At 41.4% G+C, this 19,819-nt stretch overlaps 1 protein-coding gene across 1 annotated transcript in view; it reads right to left on the bottom strand.

The window, feature by feature from the left end:
* The window catches only part of CUX1 (cut-like homeobox 1), a 210,345-nt gene that overhangs the window by 92,947 nt on the left and 97,579 nt on the right, over positions 1-19,819 (bottom strand). The window contains exons 7-10 of the mRNA XM_009885195.1: positions 15,397-15,534; positions 12,044-12,167; positions 10,014-10,090; positions 9,135-9,201 (exon numbers count right to left, since the gene is read on the bottom strand). Of these exons, the coding sequence (XP_009883497.1) occupies positions 9,135-9,201; positions 10,014-10,090; positions 12,044-12,167; positions 15,397-15,534 (406 nt within the window). The remainder of the gene's footprint in view (positions 1-9,134; positions 9,202-10,013; positions 10,091-12,043; positions 12,168-15,396; positions 15,535-19,819) is intronic.

Raw genomic sequence — 19,819 nt, 5'->3', positions numbered from 1 at the left:
CCTTCTGCTCCACGCGCTGGCCAACACCCTTCTCTTTCAAATCCAAGAGTTAGTGCTCAGTCCTGGTCCCTAAATCCTTATGCTTGGGATTCTTAATTTCTATTCAAATATATTATTTTTTAAAAACTTATTCATTGAAACATATTTTTAAAAAAATTCATCGAGATAATGAGATTCAATTTCATCATACCCAGTATTTTCTGTGGCATACAAAACTGCAGTCCCGCATGGCGTTATTGCCTTTTAATTGAGATCGGAGGATATGTAAATGAGACCATATTTCTTAGGTCCCATCAAGTGATGTCTCCAAGATGATTAGAAGGGGCTGAACCCGGACAAGATGCACCCGCACGCCCCACAGCCAACCTGCATGCTGACCTGCTCCCACCTGCGACTGCTTCTCAGAGAAGTCTTTGATTTACTGAAAATGCCACAGTTTCTGGGCTGCTTCGTGAGATGGTTCCTATAAGCATCCTCTGCTGTATCACTGCCCAAACTGCTACGAGTCTGCAGACCAAAATCCCTTTTTCCCCTGCGTCCAGGGCATGGGGCAGATGCAGAGGTGCAGGCGCTGAGGGCGACTCCTGCACCTAACGCCAACACAGACGCTTCTCCCTGGGTTCTGCACCCAGGATGAGGGCTACCATGGAAGTGAAAGATTAACATGGGGGTGAGCAGGAGAACTAATTGCCAGTAGTTTTGAAGCTCTCACCATGACTTGTATAACAATGCACCCATAAGATTTCATTCTGCAGCCTTTACCCTGAGTAACATGAACACCCCAAAATTCCTGACGTCAACAAGACTAATAATGATAATACAAAACAGAAATATTTTTTAGTTTTAAAGCAACTGTGGAGAGGATAATGTCCCTGTTTCTGTAGTAAGGTGGCTTATAGCTGTGGCATCACAGAATTCACAGAATTCACAGAATTGTTAGGGTTGGAAGGGACCTCTGGAGATCATCTAGTCCAACCCTCCTGCCAGAGCAGGGTCACCTACAGCACGTTACACAGGACAGCGTCCAGGCGGGTTTTGAATGTCTCCAGAGTGGGAGACCCCACCACCTCTCTGGGCAGCCTGTTCCAGTGCTCCACTACCCTCAAAGTAAAGAAGTTCCTTCTCATGTTAAGATGGAACTTCCTATGTTCAAGTTTATGCCCATTACCCCTCGTCCTATCACTGGGCACCACTGAAAAAAGACTGCTCCCATCCCCCTGGCATCCTCCCATTAAGTATTTGTAAGTATTAATAAGATCCCCCCTCAATCTTCTTTTCTCTAGACTAAAGAGACCCAAGTCCCTCAGCCTTTCACAGTCACATTTTAAGTCAGGGATGGGATCGGACACATTTAGGTATACATTCAATGAGATGCCGACAAACCTGTCTGATGAGGAAAGAGCCCAGGGATACTTTCACGAAGGTTGTGCAGATACAGCCACTGACAGTGACAGCACACACCTTCCTGTTCTTGGAAGAGGCAATCAAAAAATCAAACGAAAGCGCGGGAGGAATGTGAAAGCTGTCTGTATGAAACAACGAGGTACATGGCAGAGCAGGTCCGCCGGCTCTCACGGCAAATGCCTGGCTTTCCAAAGGGAAAGAAGTTAAAGGCAGAAGAAAGAGATTGTTTTTCAGGACACAGAGCCTCGGTGCTTGGGACCTTACAAAGTTTCCTGAACTTCCATTCTCGTTCAGGACAGCCATCTCTTTCCATTAAATGAGGGAGCACAACACACACTACGTGACTCATTTTTTTGCCTCACTGTCATTGCGTGGGAGTGGGAAAAGCAGCTGGAATCCATCTACAGAGCACAAGAAGGGTTTCAAGAGAACGCCAGTAAGGAAAGCCCGCACATTAAATGCATGGTTAGGTAGGGACGACTACTGCAGTAACTGCCAGTTCAAGTTAGAGCCTGATGGAGGGCTTTGCTTTGTGGCTGGAAATAGGTAACCCCGCATACTGCACAGGGCAGGTCCCGATTGAAAACAGATGAACCATTTGTTTCTGATGATTCAAGGGTTTATCTGATTGCCTTCCCCACCAGCCCAGCCCAGCAGTAGCTGTGCTGAAGGAGCCACGGCAGAACCACCTGCCCTCCCTGCCTTCACAGACGGGACCTCGCAAAGAAGTGCGAGACCTCTACCAAAACAGCTCTGTTGCTTTGCTACTTTGCATTCAAAACCCCAAAACTGTTATAGTTTGTAGACATACACGAAAGGGCTGCATGAAACCAAGCTCAGCTGACCGGGACGTGGGAGCCCAAGGACCTTGTCGGTGCTGGGGGGCAGCTGTGCCTTTGCAAGAAGGGTGCTCCTTGCCTGTAACTCGCTCCTCCTCTCCCTCTCACAGCCCTGCCAGGCACCTCACACAGCTCAGCTCCTACTGATAAAATGAGCTACCGTGCCACGATGGCTCAAAAAACTGTATCGCCCTTCTGTTGGCCTGGCAGGGACAGCCAGCTCCCGCTGGCATGCTGGGACTGCGGGAACACGCTCCCGGTTCAGGAAGGAGCCGCGGTTGCGGGCAGGGTCAGGATGACCAAGAGCATGGCTGGCACAGTAGCCCAACACCCTTTGATGCAGTACTTTGCATTTATTTAAAGATTTCCATCTCAGGATCTCACGTCAACCCAAGGTTATAGATAAGAGGGTGATGACTAGAATATGCTGGAATACCCTAAGGCTATTTTTTTCTACTTTGGGCTGTTAAATAACACCAGCTTTTAGGCTATACTAGAAAAAGGAACTGAAGAGTCTCACTCGAGGTTAAAAAACAAACTAAAAAAAACCTGAAAGGACCTAGGGCACTTCTGTGCTGTCAAAAAGTTACATTAACTAATTGCAAACATTACAAATCTAACAAAAGAGACAAAACAGCCCAGCTACGGCACTAACTCCTACAAACTCTAAATGCTCCATTTAGACGGGGTCCTCAGAAATGCATCCTCATAAATAAATAAATAAATAAAGTATTTGTGCCAATTTGTGGATTATGATTCCCATGTCTGCCCATTTCTAGACTCCAGCCAAGACCAGACTTGCTGACTCTGAGCATCACACTCACTCCTCATGCCTCAGTTTCCCTAACCAAAAGTAAAGGCTCATGACAGCATTTCAAAGCCAGCACTTGGCATTTCACAAAGGCAAGTGTTTTATGGTAACACTGTAATTCACTCCCTACAGCATACTATCCTGCAATTTTTCTTGTTTGACTGTATGCTGAACCAGAAATTTGACAAAAAAGGCTGGTTTGCACATGGGCTTTCAAGTCCTATTTCACCCAAGAGCTTTAGATCAAAATAAGAAGCAGATTTCCAAAGTATTTTCATTTATCTTCATTTCTAGGTTTTTAAGCAAAATATTAATGTTACATAGTGACTTTCAGCCTATTGGGTTTTGCATAAAGCACAGTTAAAACTTTTAACAAATATCTCAAATTGTAAAATACAGACAAAGCTTTCTGTAACATTTAAGACATTCAATTTTTCTTCCCTTTTTTTTCCTAAAAAAAAAAAAAATTAGTTCTCTGTAATGTCTTCCCTGGTTTCTCATCTCCCCATTACCACTACTCCTGGGGTTTCACTGATGGCAGTATGACTAGGAAACTTAAGAAGAGAAAAAACTGTAAGAGACATGGCCTATGAAGCTCTCCATCTCCTGTTTTTAGGGAAATCGTTTTAAATACAGCAATAATTCCAGAGACGAGCAGTTAATGACTCATCAAAAGAACAGGAAATAGGAAACTTTAAGACCTTAAAGGCACAGCAAATAGAAGCTATTTCATATCATGTACAACACAACCACCCGAACTACAGTATTTCATGCTCAATGGGGGGAAGCAACATTTGAGTCCATCTATCACAGTAATTATGTGATGCTGGAGGGAGCATGACTTTATTTTTTATTCAGTTTGACCCTGAGCACAGTCAAAATGGGAGACTACAAACATTTGAAAAGTGATATATCGGTACCAGCCAGCACTTAAACAAGAAAGATTTGTTAAAAAAAATTAAAGTAAATAATTCATAGGCCAAATTCAATTCTCACTATATATTGGGAATTATTCCCCTGAAGTCCAAGTTAACGGAGATTTGCCCCAATGTAACAGAAGATTTCAAATGAATACTTGAACTCCAATTCCATCACATAACTTTAGGCAGAAATAATTCTTCATGAATTCTCTAAAACTACTGGTCCTCTATTTTCAAGCCCAATCCTACACTCCTTCCATGCAGAAAGCCACATCTTCAGAACTTTATTCTATGTTATGTTCGATAACGAGTAGGAAGAGGAGCACCCTTCACCCCAAACAACCAAAAACCACAGGCATCCCCTTCTGTTACTGCATTTTTGGTGTATAATCCATGAAACCTCTTCCTTCCCCTACATCTGGAGGCCCAGGCGCCTTGCACCGGCGTGCAGGTAGCAGGAGGAGCCGTTTCCCTCCTGCCGGTGTGACACCATCGCCTGTCCTGCCCCGGCACTCCCCATCTGTCACCCGCCCCCGACTGCGGGCAGATTACTTCAGGATTTATTTTCAAACAGGATATAGGAATGAAAATAGGCATTACTTTGTCCTCCCACTCCTGAGCTTCTACCTATTTGTTTCATTACCTGCTTTTACGTTGTCATGATAGCACGCTGTAAGCTCTTTAGGGCAGGGACGGCCTTTGTAAGAGGTACGTGCACGGTGCCCACCCCGCTATCCCCAGCCTCGCTGCCCGAGCTCTATGACCGCTGCAAGAAAAGGAGTATTAAATACTGATCTTGAAATCCTGTGAGTCAAGTTTTCCGATTCAGGCCCTAAAACAATGGAAAACTCTGCTTTATCCTAAAGCAGGGACTGCCAGCTCGCAAACTGCACTTTTATCAACCGTGCTCTGCTCATTTCCAGATTTAGTTTTCATTAAAATGCAGTCCAGGATTAAAATAAGTCAGCTGGATCTATACGGTGGGGTAATTTGCAATACTGCGCCAGTGTACAGCCTTAATGACGCTACACCAATATGCCCTCCTGTGTCATCCTTAGCTGTGTTGCCAAAAAAAAAAAAATAAATCAGTCTAATCTATGAAAGGACAACAATTCTCTGCTTCCTATACTGGAAGGCAAAATATTTTTCTAAAAGTTATCGAAAGTAGTTGTTTTAGGATGATCGGTTTAGTAAACATGAAAACCTCCTTTTAGAAGAACAAAAAGTCTGTATCTGTCAGAAAACCGCACAGGTAACAAAAGCAGTAGCAGAGCTGCTTTGACTGACAGCCTTAACCTAAACATTTTTGCTTTGCGTTGTTTACGAAGGCTTTTTATTGCAGAAGGGGGGGCAGTACCTAAAATCCTCACAAGACTACTTAACATTTACTGGTTAAAATGTAGCATTTCAGTGAAATTCGATATTTTCTTTCATCAAAGGCAGGGAGCCTCAGCCCACATGTTAACAGTAATGTAACAAGCCTACTGTATGTGCTACAACCGAAGATCCTTTTCCAATTAGAATTCGTTTAGGTTGGGGGAGAGGAGAGGTCGGAGCAAAGAGGTGGCTCTGGAATTGATGTAAAACTGGAATTCAACCATTCCGGCTGGGGGCATTAACCGCTCAGCTGGGAATCCCGAAAGCTTGCTCGGACTCCGCAGCGAACCAGAAGCGAAAGAGCAACGTTAACAAGGAGAACAGTCTGTCCCAGAAAACAGAGGAAATGCATACAAGAATGTTTCTTTTTCTACAGAGGAGGAAGACCAAAAAAAAGACTGTTGCACTAGGAAAAGAGAAAGTCGACATTCTTTAATATTCCCAAAACTCAGGTCTGAGTCTGCTTTTCAGTTCCAGCTCCCATAGAATCTCCGGATCGAACTCACTAGTGTTGGTTAAATCCAGGTTTGCTGATAGAAATGTGGGGGACAGCAAACAAAATCAGTATCAGGCCTCGAGAGAGAAGATGTGCCTCTTTAATTGAAAAAGGCAGAGTAATCATTCATTTATTTAACCCAGAGATGATTATAATCTGAAAACCTTGAAATCCTCTTACACAACAACTGTTTTGGCAAGCCCCTCTGTGTTCCAACAAATATTAAACTGTGCTTGCCATTTGTCTAAGGAATCTTGTATTAATAAACATGAAGAAGAACACTTTTACCTCCCACACTCAATGACAGAAGAAAACAAAGACCAGCTGTATTCATCAATGGATCCTTGTTCTGCACATAAAGGCTAATTACATTTTACTTCAAGCCTACACATGGAAAACTTTGCTGCTGCCATCTTGTCAAATTCAGCTTCTGATATTCCAGCTGACAGACTGCAATGACTGCACATAATAAACTTCTTTTTTGCCATTAACACCTTCAGTGCCCCGCACGCGGGGTGCCTGCGGGCTGCAGGGGCCAGGGAAGGGCCACGGGCAGCACCTCCCGCGCGCGTTACCTATCGCTGGCAAAGGGAAGGGGGGATTTTGATAGCCTGGGAGGACACCAGCTAATTTGACTGAAGATTTTAATTTCAGCCACTGTTCTCATTTGAAGACGCCTCGCTAGCATCAAGTTACCTCCGTACCTCACTTTGCACATCGAACTTCTAGCGGGGACCTTTTGAAAAGATAAACAAACAAGGTGACACACCGATTTCCAACTTGAAGATCGCAACAACCGGTCACTAGGACAAAATTCAGACTTCTTAATGCTGATATTGAAGACTTCTTACTGCCTATTTCTTTTGCTTCTTTTTGTTTGAAAGATTTTCAAAGTTACAAACAGTTGAAAGGCAGCTTTATTCCAAAACTGAAAATCTTAAAAGTACTGTTAGCTTTAAAAAATTGACAATTATCTCTTTTTTTCCTGAAGGCACTCCAATTCATCTGCATCAAATAAGCGTCTGTAAAACTAACAATTCTGGCCTAAGATAAAAATCACATGTTTTTAAAACATAAAATTAAAATTGGCAATACAAGTAGCTTTTCAGACTTAGATCAAAAGAGGGTTTCTTTTTAGAAAAGAATCAAACTGTCTTTCACCGTTTTTATTGGTGTTTTTTCAACATTTCTCCCAGCTTTTACAATTAAAATAGATGACTCAATTTCACTGTCTACATTCAGTTCCCTTTTCATGTTTTTCTAGATTTCCATATTGCAAAATTTGGGCTACAAACACCACAGATGACTGTTGTTATGCAAGAACTATTCCTGCCATAAATATCCAAAACAATGATAAAATATTTCTGCTGTTATTAGGTCCTACAAGTTTGTTTTCACAGTACATTAGTTTGGGAGATAAAGTACATGCTTAATGTCTGCTTCAGGATTCAGCTCTATGATCACTATATTCCAGACCCAGCCTTCATAATCATTCTGCTACAGAATACAATAAACTTCTTGTTACTGCAGATGCTACTAATTTTATGTAATTCTATACATATTAGCTAAGAATCATATTCAAGATCGTATGGAAATATTTCCGTGTGAATCTCTCTGAAAGAATGAAATGCATCAGAAACGCAAACAAACAGTTTAGAGTACATCTTTTGCTCAGTATAAGATAAATCACAGTACTTAGGAAAATAGTATCAAAAAAAATGAAGCAAACATTCTTCAAATAAAAACATTAAAAAGGGTGAGGGTTATTAGGTTCAGTGCCTATGACCACAGAGCCCTGATCTCTGACTGTTCCTGCAAAAGCGACTGCAAGACAAAATAACAGCCACAGAGCTGCCAGCATCAGTTATGTGCAGAAAAAAAAATAAAGGCAATCTGCAGTAATTTAAGGCTCCATCAGAAACATCATTAGTATGCGTCTCTTAGAGAAGGATGAAATCAATGAGGGAACAAAAATACTTTTGATCACCTTATATGGAACTCAAAGGAAACTGGACTTACAGAGCAAACCCAAAATTTACCTAAAAGATTCTACTGAATGCTGTAAAAGGTGTTTCAACTCCAAGCACTGATTCTTAACTCCTGTGGTCTGAATTCTGTAAGCCCCAAGTTCCCCATGTGCTCAGTGGGGAATCGGATCCTTAGCGCTGGCAGAACCACATGCTACGAAATTAAAACTCTTTGCCAATTTGACTGGTTTTGAAAAACCTGTATTACCTAGAGTGCCACGAGCCATACCAGAGAGCACTTACCTACAGACAAAAACAAGACCGTGTCATTCCTCCCATCAAGCCTAGGTTACGGTTTCTCTTGCCTAACACGGAGACTGCCAACAGTCTTATCCCTTACCCCTTCTCCTGTACCAGAGTGGGTGCTAAGGGCAGGAGCACGCCTGTTCCTCTCTGTTCACCCCATCACCTGCCTACCTGGAAGAGGAGGTGAAGCTGGGGCTCTGCAGGACACGGGTAGTGGGCGCAGGGATATGACATGCATCTTCCAAGCCTTGCCCTTACAGCAGGCCAGGGACACCCATCTGAAATGGCTGCTTCTCTCCCATCCCATTTCCAGACACAGAAATGACTCTTCAGGCTTAATACTGCTGATCATGAGAATTCCTTCTCATTACTAACTTTCCTTAAACATGAAGGGTTCAAAGAAAAACAGCAGAAGTCTGTCTCTCTTTTGTTGTTTCCTGCACTGATTGTTAATAAAACCAGGGGATAATTGAAAACAGTAGCCATTAAGAAGACGAGGATATATATTGTTGAGACTACCTTCGTGTTCTACTTAAAAACAAGAAAAATCTGCCAAAAACGTTACTCACTAATTTGGGGTCAATTTGACAGACTGATGACTGCTACCCCAAAAGCAGAAAGAACCAGGGTGCCTAACAGTGAAACAAATCCTTTACTAAACTAAACTTTATTTTCACCAAGATTGGAAGACTACAGTAAATATCTTACTTCTGAAATTGCCCTATTTCTAAATAAAATGTAAGAGATACATAGCATAAGAGATACATAGTAGATGCAGCACCTGAGAATGAAACCAGGAATACAGCGGCAAGCGTGCCAGGAAAAGTGTCCTGTTGGGTGGAAGAAAATATGAAAACTAATAATATCTCTATAGGAGGCCAAATTATGACCATGTTTTCCAACAAATTTGGACTCCGGCTCTTCCATCTCGTCTGTCTCCAACAGACGGATGCAAAAACAAAAAAGAAGTGATACCCTGAAGGAAGACACAGAAAGAAAACAGTGAAATCTTACTTTGCAGTAGTTTCTTCATCGTATTTTGTTTTCAGATCAAATAGTTCTGTTCTGGTTTTTTCCAAGGCTAAAAGGCATAAACATGAAGCATTACAGCACTGTAACAACAGGGAAAAGCAAAAAGACTACTCCTTTTTCTTTTATTCAGCCATAAATAAAGCTATATACCCCTTGATGAAAAATTCTTTGCTTTATCTTTCTACCTAGACAAACCATTATGACTTAGTAAAAATATAGCTTTTGATTTTTCACAATTTCTTACAGTATTTCTTTTACATTGCAAAAATTCCCAGTTTCTGCTTAACAAAGCTAGACATTATTAATTTCTTATTAAGCTGGCTAAACTGCTTATTCGTTTGAAATATTTATTGCAGTAACTCAGTGACTAAAATTTTTTGTCTTCTCATAGCAAACAAATCCAAATGTCTCCAGACCTGGAATCTGTAAGTATGCTGAGATGAAAATTAATGGCAAGCAAGTCGTAGCAACAGGCAAGACACACCAGTAGAAACTGGGTTCATACTGAACCCAAATCACTGCATGTATTTATCACAGTTCAGAAATGTGTGAAACCAGAGCAAAACACAACATGGATAAAAAGTTCCATGGCCTGCTGTAATTGCAGCGATGCTCTAACGCTGTACGTGCTCCATGCGTGGCCTTGCCCACCGCCTTTACCAACAGACTGGCTGCAAGACAAGCGTTCACTTAAGGCGTGAAGCCCAAAAGCAGCTCCGATTCGCAAAGCACGTTCAAGCTCTGTTGGATCTCTTTGCACTTGCAAGAGTTGGTTCACACACAGTCCTGACACACTGAACCATCTCGGTCCTCTCACCTCCAGCCTGATCATTGGTATAGGTCAGAATAGCGATGCCAAACCTGTTTGCAAAGCTTGAACTTTGTGTTCGGCTTCTTCCAGCTTTGAGGCTGTGGACATCTGTGTCTCCTGCAGTTTTCTGTAAAGGGAAGGGAAGAGGTGAGAACAGAGCTCGTAATCATGTTAAACAACTTATTTGTATTTTGCAAATTTGGAAGATAGAGTGATTAAATGTCTCAACTGTAATCAGACAACTGACAACACCACACAGACTACAAGGTGCTTCAATGGGACCCATAAATCATGTCACATCGCAAAACTGTTCATACTTTGCAGTCCCACTTATTAAAATTTTAACAGCGTAGCCACCTCATAACATAAGCTGTGAACATTATACAAGAGTTGACTGCTATATAAATGACAACTTTAGTGGAAGGTTTTCTTGAGCATAATTTGTTTTGGAAATGTCACACACATTAAGAAAATTGTCACCAAGCACCCTCTGTTGTACAAAGTTAGTACAAGAAGAATGATACATTTCCATTTTACTGTCATAATGAAGAAATTTGTTGCCATAACTGATATATTGAATAGATGTGGCAGCTGTTTCATCATAGCTGCAGTGGATGCCAAATGCAGTAATATTATTAGCTACTCTTCAAAAAACACGCATATTTCAAAACAAATCTCACATCGATATTTTCTATATAACATGAGCAAACCTGTAATATGCTCACATGTCTGACGTCCACAGGCAATATTTTCTTGTTTGTGTCAGTTATACACGTTTTAACATCATCTGGCCACACAGCCACTACGCTCCTTGCTAACGGCTGCAGGAGTTATAAAACTCATCTTTGAAAGGGAGTTGCTCCAGCATCTCCCAGGAGTCGCTGCTTTTTACGACATCGCTTTTAAGATATTCTGCAGATTTCAGAATTGTGAAATTGCTTATGAAACTACCAGCATCCTACTCGCACTCCACAGGGCGCATAAATTTATTCTCCAACACTGCTGACCAGGTTAATAACTATTTATAGTGAGAAACATGCGTCAGTTCCCTTCATACCATATTATAATACTTCGAGAATTCAAAACCTCTCTTATACACACTTTTATTTCCATTCCATGACCTGCTATTCTATTTTATTTTTAAGCACATCTAAATTGGCACTTGTTAAAGCCACTGCTTACATGCTACTTATCAAAAAGTAACCAAAAAGTAATTGATGAATTAAAAAAAGCTTTGCATTCACGGGTAGATTCTTCCCACTCAGACCTGAATTGAAACAACCAACCCACCAACTAGAAAGCTCGTGCAAACTGAAGGGCTTCCACACTAAGTTGAACGTATTATAGCTTCAGTGCCATTGCTCCATGGGAGAAACAAATTCTCAAGGGAGCGAAAGAACACCATTTTAAGACTCTTGGTCTCATCCTGCCTAATTTGTTTTCTCACTAACCTACGAGATTTAAACATTCCTTGCTCCTTTGCAAAAGATTAGAAATGCATCCAAGATGCTTCCAAAAATCAGTAATAAAAAACTAAATTACTTCTTAATTTTGCTATGTAGGAATACGCAAACCTTTCCAGGACAGTTCAGGAACACATCCCTCTCTCAGACATTACCATAGGAGCAGGGGTGACGTATATTTTGCCCCGGCTCTTGGGTACAGCGTTTCATCTTAAACAGCTCAGGGTTGTACAGATTGTACAATGGTACTGTGACACACAAAGCAGCACAGCAGACTGAATTACGCTGTCGGCTAATGGAGAAAGATTAGTGTCACAAAGGACAATACAGCCAGTGAAGAATAAAAGCAGGTTTGCACCCTTCTGAACATGACACCTCCCCACACACCACCACCACGAAGAAACAATCTGTCCTTGTTTTACTTCCATACTTTCACGATTGTTTTTCTGTGCAAAGTTGAGTATCAAATGATTCCGTGTCAAACACATAAATCACCAGAATCGCTCAATATATGAGCTGTCTCAGTACACTGGAGAGAGTCCTGGCTGGGAAGATTAAACAGAAAAACACAGCTCTCCTCCTCTACAATACCTACAGAGGCACTCACACACACTCACCTCTCCTTCTCCGCAAAATCATTTTGTAACTTTTGTTCTTTTTCAAGGGCTATATTCTCCGCTTGGTTCTTCAGGGTCTGTTCATATTCTCGGATTTTCTCTTTAAGTGCTTTTATTGTAACCTCTACAGAAAAACAATAGGGGAAGAATGAGTTTACACAGCTCCACGTGGTTCCACAACACAAGGCTTTCTTTACCCTGTAGGCTCAGTGTGTTTTAAACTTTAGCTCTTCAACTCTGACACAAAATCAATGGATATGAGTCCCTTTGGAGACCTTTTACTCCCTAAATGTTAAATTGAACTTTAAGTGTTTAGGTTGAGAAGGATCAATGGAGTTTGCTGGAAAGCAGAGTGAAGAAGGTTCCTCTAACATGACTTTAAAAAAAAATTTAAAAAAAAAATCCATTGTAAAATATAATATCACCTTGTTGACTAGTCTCAAATTAGCTCGCTGCTGAGCGGAGATTAATAAAGTCCCAGTGTAGGTTTAAGTATGCATTTACACATAGGACAGATAATTCACGTAACTGCGCTCGTGTAAAAAGAGGCAGTTTTACTATGGTTCATGCACAGATGCAATCTAACACTAATTGAACGCATATCTGGGATACAGCTACATTCTGCTTCACAACTGATGAAAAATACGGCAGTTAAGATTTAACCGCTGTACTAACAGTAGATCAGATTCAACAGACACTCTGGAGCCCTTCATATTCTAGTTGCTCTAACTGCCTTGCCATCGACACTGGGTTTGACACACACGCATTAACTACTATAACTTTCTGAGTGCACTTGTAGCCTTCCAGGGAATTTGCAGAAACCCTTCTCTCAGATAAAGAAGGTATCTTGCATTTACTGTGCCTGGTAATGGATGAGAGAAGATGCATAAACCTGCTGCGTTACGGCACAGCCTCTGATGGACAGCATCTTGTTATGTGCCCCGATCTGTTCCTACGTGAAAGCCCTTTGATCCCACCCACAGGAAAAGCCTCAATCCTTATAGGGCTCCTAAGAGGAAAAGCAGGACATTCACCAGAGTATGCTTTGTAACAATAATGGAATTTGGAAAAAGCGTCAGACTGCCAGAAGAGTCGCAGCTTGCAATACACTTCAATGTACTTACACAGAGATGCGGTGGTTTAGAGACATCAGCTTATTAACAGATGCCGTTAACTACGTTTTAGGAAAAAATACCTTTAGACATAAGTTTCTCATTCTGCAGAAACATTGTAGAAAAGCAAACTCTACTATGAAAAGTAAAGCCTATGGACTTGGGGAAAAAAAATCCCAATAATATCACACAAACCCATGCATAATACTTTCAAAGTCTAAACTGTTAGACTTGACTGGAGAACTCCAAAGCCAGACAGTAGATAGCTGGTGACAAGGTCCGCTGTCTGGGAATTACACCGAAAGCAGCTTGGGTCACTGTGACCACAAGAAAAGCCGGGGGCAGAGCGGTAAAAACGATTGCCAGCAAACCAGCTACTTTTGAATGAAGGAGCGGGATTTTGCTAGCCGTGCAAAAATCAGATGAGGCTCATTACTGAGTAATAGGCCGTGAAAAGGACATGTCACTTCTTTTTTTCTTTTTCTTTTTTTTTAAGCAAAGGGAAATTCTTCTCTCAGATCCGGGAAGTAATACAACTTCTGATCTTTTCCTGAATAAGCAAAGGATGCTCCTTCACAGACAAAAGGATGCTCGGCCGTAGGTACAAAGGACATACTCTTTGTACTGGAGACACCTTTGCTCCAGGTATTTTCAGACATAAATCTGCAAAAGTATTCAGGTGTATGCAGAAGCAGAGAGCAAAATAACCTCATGGAAACGCACACAGTTGCATCTTGACAAAGTCTGAATGCTTCATTTTAAGAGGAAACAAAACTGCAGAAATGAATACAAGAAGTGCACAAATATGGGAAAAAATATGACTTTTCTAACAAAACCTGTTTTTACCTTTAGGCAACTAACAATAGATGTGTTGGACAAGCAGAGTTTAATCCTCTACATTGCTTGAAGAACTAAGTGCCTTCTTTACCGTTCAGGTCAGCTAAAGCTTGTTAGCCACTGCCATTTATACCAGGTTTGGAAGAAGATCTTACAGGCACTGTAGCGCTCATACACAGCCCTCCAAACAAAGAGATTAACTGATCAAAGCACCCTTAGCTACCAACAGGCTTTTCCCTGGATATCTTATTAATCCCGGTTTGAAATAGAGTGTAAAACTATTGCACTGGAGTGAAAAACAAGGCAAAGACTACAGAAAGGAAGCTACTGCACACCAGGGAAAATAAAAGATGCCAGTTTATGAGTGGTTGCAGCAAAAAAAAACAGGAAAGTGAGATCTCTTCCACTTTCTGGGATAAACCCCTATGTCGTGCCTGGACATACAGGATGCATAGCCTCAGGAAAACTGCACGGTGAATTGCCATTATTCTACATTTCCAGCAAAGATGCTGTCGCACTTAGAGCATTACAGCTCCCAGGTGACATCTTTTGCAGCCCAGGCTGAATGCTGGTACCTGTCCTCTCCACACGTCACACCCCACCCTCTATGTTAAAACAAAATATATAACTGCATATATGCTCCTTCTGCTGAAAATGAGATGGAACAGAACCAACTTAGCTGCTACTGTTGCTTTCAAATGTTACCCACTTGGGTGCAACAGTTCCATAGTATAAAAAATATATATCTTTTTCCCAAATGCCTAGAAAATTTACCTTTCCACCACCCAGAACTGAATATTAAACATGGAAATGAAAAGTCCCATGTATAGGCAAGTACGTGTACAACTGAGCAAATTTTGCTTCCTGGTGCCAGAAACTTTCTTCTGAATCATAAGAAAACTCAAACAGTCTTAAAAACAACAACCTTTAAATCTCATTGTGATTTTTGTGTATTTTCATGTACTCTGGTCTCATTAAAACTTACTTAAATAATTAAATAGTATTAGCTTGTATTTACATTGCTCTATGGATAGTGTCTAGAGTAAATATAAAGTACATATGCTGAATGTACTCCAGTAACACATTTCAGATTTAGATAAGGAAAAACAGAGAACAGGAAAAGTTCCATTTTGTACAGATTTGTATGTGTGTATAGAATACTGGATACAGCACCAATCTCTAACTGGTGCTACAGAAGATGAAAGTTTTAAAGAAATCCAAAGAGTCTACCCAAAGTCATATCTATAGGTCTAAATACAGAAGTGGTTATAACAGACTATTATACTTTATTTAATTTCAGTGCTACTACCAACCCTATCTATAAGAAATAAAACTGAATTTAATCCCAGGCTTTGAATTTCAGTATGCATTAAAACCCAGTAAACAAATACATTTGCAACCTACCCTGATTTTTCACCTCAGCGAATTCTTTATTGTATTCCTCTAGAGTTTCCCTAAGTTTCTGGTTCTCTGTTTCAATATCGTGCATACGTTGAACCTTCAGCTGAAGCTGCTGTCCTAAATCCAAGGCTGGAACTGGATCTGAAAAAGAAACAGCAAAATAAAACATAAGATAAAAGGGACACTTCTGCAACTTCAGAGCACAAACGTTCTTTTTTCTCTATTAATATCCATTTTAAGTGCCAGTAAGGCCCTGCTTTGAGTTATTTTTCCTGTATGTTCCTCACCTCATATCCTGCAAACTTCAAAAAACAGAGATAGTTCATTGTATTTATGTTACCCTTTAAATTGGGGTGTGCCGCATTCATCCTGGCGTTAATCCACAGGGCACTGTCTCTGGGTGCAGACAGTCATGATAGGAAGGCATGTGAGAGTCTTAAGTTTCAAATTTTTGTTTGCAAAATGAGAATTTTGGGGTAAAAAGCAAACAAACTGCACAGCTCACTGACAGCTAGTGTCCCTCACATACCTCTGCTTCTGCGGGAGTGAATTTCTGAAGCAAATTGTGCCCCCCCGCAGAGCTGAGCTCAAAAAGGGTACTGGAGATCTGAGCGATACTTTTTCCAATTGACAGATCAATAATAATCAGAAATACTGTATGAATGTAATTAATTCCATGAACTTTGGGGTTTGTGACTCGTTCCCTCTGTTTCTTATACTACTGATTGAATAGAAATTAGAAATTATTCTGAATGTCCTCTCAGCATTAATTCTCTGCTGTTCGTCCCCTTCTGCTGAAGAGAGTCCTTAGCACACACCTGACGTGTGCGTGATTTATTCTGGGACTTCTTCCCAGGCAGAATAGGAAAATGCTGGAGTCTGATAGACTTATAAAAGATTATTGAATACATTTCTGTTATGGGCGCCAGCATCTCTTGTGAAATGGCTGCAAAGATTTAGTCTCCTGTTGAGGAATGCTAAACACCAAACTCAGTGGATCAACAACAGTATATATTAGGGAGTTCACTTAATTTTCAACCACCACAGTCATTAATTTTTCAGACCACCCTCAGTCTCTGGAAACACATAATAAGTCTATTGTACCTCTGTTAACACATTAAGCATGAGCCTGTGTGTTTTTTCAATATGCCAGCGTTGTTTCATAGTTTATAAAAGAATAGTACTGGGTTATGTTGAGCTCAGAGACATTATAAGTAGCAGCCTGCTGCATTTTGTTACTTCGGTTCTTCAACAGCTTATGGCATTACCCTGTTCATAATACAAAATCTAGGTTGCTTGTCATCTGTTCTCTGTACATACATAGTTTATGACTACATAGCTTTTTCATTTATGCTTTTTAGGCCAAATACTTTTCGTTATTATTATCTGTATTAAAATATTTATAATAAATCAAACTTAAAATGTTATCATGGCAGAGATGGAGGTACAGGTAAGGAATTAAATATAAAGTTTAAGTCACAGCAGTAGCACAAGTTAAAGGCCCTGCAATATTTATGTATGGTCCAATTACAGTACGGGCTGTCACAACATCATCCTTCTCCCATGTAGGTCTGCCGACCTTTAGCTGGAATGACCATTTTGTCGCACTTTTGCAGCTCAGCACTCCTCCGAAAGAGCTAGCCTGGGACATTCATCTGCTGAACATAAAGAAAGGCTGGATTGTCTCAATCTACCCATGTCTTGTTACAGGAACCGCAACACGTATAGGGCAGGGATCTTAAGCTCCAGCTCTGATATTTCTATAAAAGTGTTAAAATGCCACAATGAAAGAAACTGAACGTTACAAAATTGTGGGTGCACTTTTCCCCCTCGTTTTAACATGCCCATTGTAAAAAAGCCCGGACACCCATAAAAAGTATTTTGCTCCAAATACACATATATTTAAATCAGTAAAGAATTACAAGACAAAAATAACATGGGCATTATGAAGCGAATAATAACTAAATCTTTAGTCAAATTTGTGATCCCTGAGAAGCTTTATGTACAAAACGAAAATGGTTGCAATCTCATAATTATTCATCAGGACATGTATATTTAATTTAGCTCTATTAAAGGTTAATGTTCAAGTAGCAAAACAGTGGCAGAACAAACAAAATGTATAAACAGTCTCTGTGCATTGAACTTCAAACTTTACTAGAGCCTATTTGAAGGACTAATGGCCTACAGCCACTGAATACTGCTTAAGGACATGTTAAAAAAACCCATGGCCGAAGCACCTCTTGGACTGAATTTTTACTAACTGCATTAAAGAAAACTAATCATTGCATGACAATAAAACGACCAAGACATTTTGGGCAGAGGGACAAGTACTTGATTTCTCATGGCAAGCCCCAACATGCTCTTTAATCTCAAAAACCCTAAAACCCCATGATTTCTGAAGTATTTATAAACACCAATTATTTTGAAACAGGTATAAACCTTACAGTCAGAACAGCTTTTTTCTTACCTGAGTGGAGTGGATTTTAAAATAAATAAAAATACTCTCCTTTTCCCAACATACGCACGCATGAAAAAGCATACCTTTTTATATTAACCAGACTTACAAAGTATGTTTCATGTCATTTAACAGGAGGTCACTGAATTTTTAAACAAGCAATGGACCAAAACTTTCGATTCATTACACAAACAACAGGCACACACATTTCAAAAAAAAATCAAGTGGCACTAGCTTATGGAGAGAAGCACAGAAGGAAATGCCCTTTCTATGATCTGTAAGAGAAAAATCATCTCACTTAACGCTAAAACGTGGAAAACTCATCGCAAATTATTCTCTTATTCTGAATCATCTCTACCTTGCAAAAGTTCAGAATCCCTGCTAGGCACAAGATAAATAAGAAATGAGAAAACTGGTAAAAGGAATCTGATCATCCAGAACTTGAAAAAGTGTTTTGCAAGATCATTATTGCCCAAGAGTAAATTGAGATGTCTATTTTTATACTAGATTTAGTATGGTTTTTTCTACCGCTTCCTATTCCGTTCTGCTTTCCTGGTCCACTTGTTGCATCCTGTACCCCCCCAGAGCAGTCCTCTGTACCACGTGCTGGTACGCAGCCCGGCATGTCTGGATCCAATCCCCAATAAGGCCCCCTCAACGCCACCATACCAGAAACAATGACTGCCGTAGTTTAAAACCAGTATCCACAAAGCCCATTCCTGCCCTTACTGCCCAATGAATTGCCCTTTTGGTACCGTTTCACAAGCAGCTCCCCGAGCGCGTCCCTGCGCTCACCGCTGTGACACACCACACTGGTCCCCTTACAGACGAGCTTCTGTCCTCATAAAGGAGGTGGATGGGCATGTCTCAATGAACGCAGCCGTGAAAAACATTAAGGTTACAAATGTAACGTAATTTTTATAGCAGTTAATACTTCACATCAAACAAGCTGGTGCAACGCAGCCACAGTAACACCTCTCTGACTGCCCTCACACCACATACAACCCCGATGAGAGCGCTTTTTTGAACAGCAGTGCAAGAGAACCAATTTGTTGTTGCTGCATATACATGTGAACTACGTACTTTAAGACCAATTTTAAAAGAACCACAAAGACACATCTCACCAAAACAGAGGCTGTGGCTGCCCCATCCCTGGAGGTGTTCGAGGCCAGGTTGGACGGGGCTTGGAGCAACCTGGGCTGGGGGGAGGTGTCCCTGCCCATGGGGGACGGAACTAGATGAGCTTTAAGGTCCCTTCCAGCCCAAACCATTCTGTGACTCTATAATTGTTCTACGAAACCAGCACCTTACGTGAGGAGCCGGAGGCAGCCCCACGCTGGCCACACCAGCCCCAGCCCCGGAGGTTTCATGGGACTATCGATGACCAGCTCAACTTCCAAAATGAGTTTTCGCTTAACAAAAAAAACCCACCCACCCATCCATCCACCCAACCCACCAACCCATTCCCCCCTCATTCTGCAAGCTGGAAAAAGACACGGATCTTAATAATTCAATATAAGTGTTTACACAAAGAGCCCGGTGGGTCCCCCGTCATTAGGCAGCGATGAATGCACCCCCTTGTGAGCGCGGCTCCGCCGCTGACATCACGCTCCCGCCTGCGTTACTTTTCGCCAGGGCACTCTAGGCTAATGTAATCATACGATTACATAATTAACCCAGCTGTCTCATTAAGAAAATCAACTGGAATTCAGGGCATAATTAGTCATACAGCAATTAGCATGCTGATGAGCAACTGATGAAAAGCTGTCTCGATATAGAGTATGCCGGGACCACCCTCGCTATTGAGGAAGAGGGGGAAAAGCCCACCTCGGCTCCGGGAGAACCGGGGGGGGATGCTCCGACCCCCTCTCTGGGTGATCGACATCCCCCCTCGGGGTGTTCCACCCACAGCCCCCCGGGGGTGTTCCAATCCCTCTCCCCCCCCGCGGGCCGCCGCGGCTTCGCGCGGAG

This window comes from Charadrius vociferus, unplaced genomic scaffold, assembly GCF_000708025.1.
Source record: "Charadrius vociferus isolate BGI_N301 unplaced genomic scaffold, ASM70802v2 scaffold54, whole genome shotgun sequence".
In the NCBI taxonomy this organism is placed as follows: Eukaryota; Metazoa; Chordata; class Aves; order Charadriiformes; family Charadriidae; genus Charadrius; species Charadrius vociferus.
Note: the sequence above shows the minus strand (reverse complement) of the source record. Positions and strands in the feature narration are given on the sequence as shown.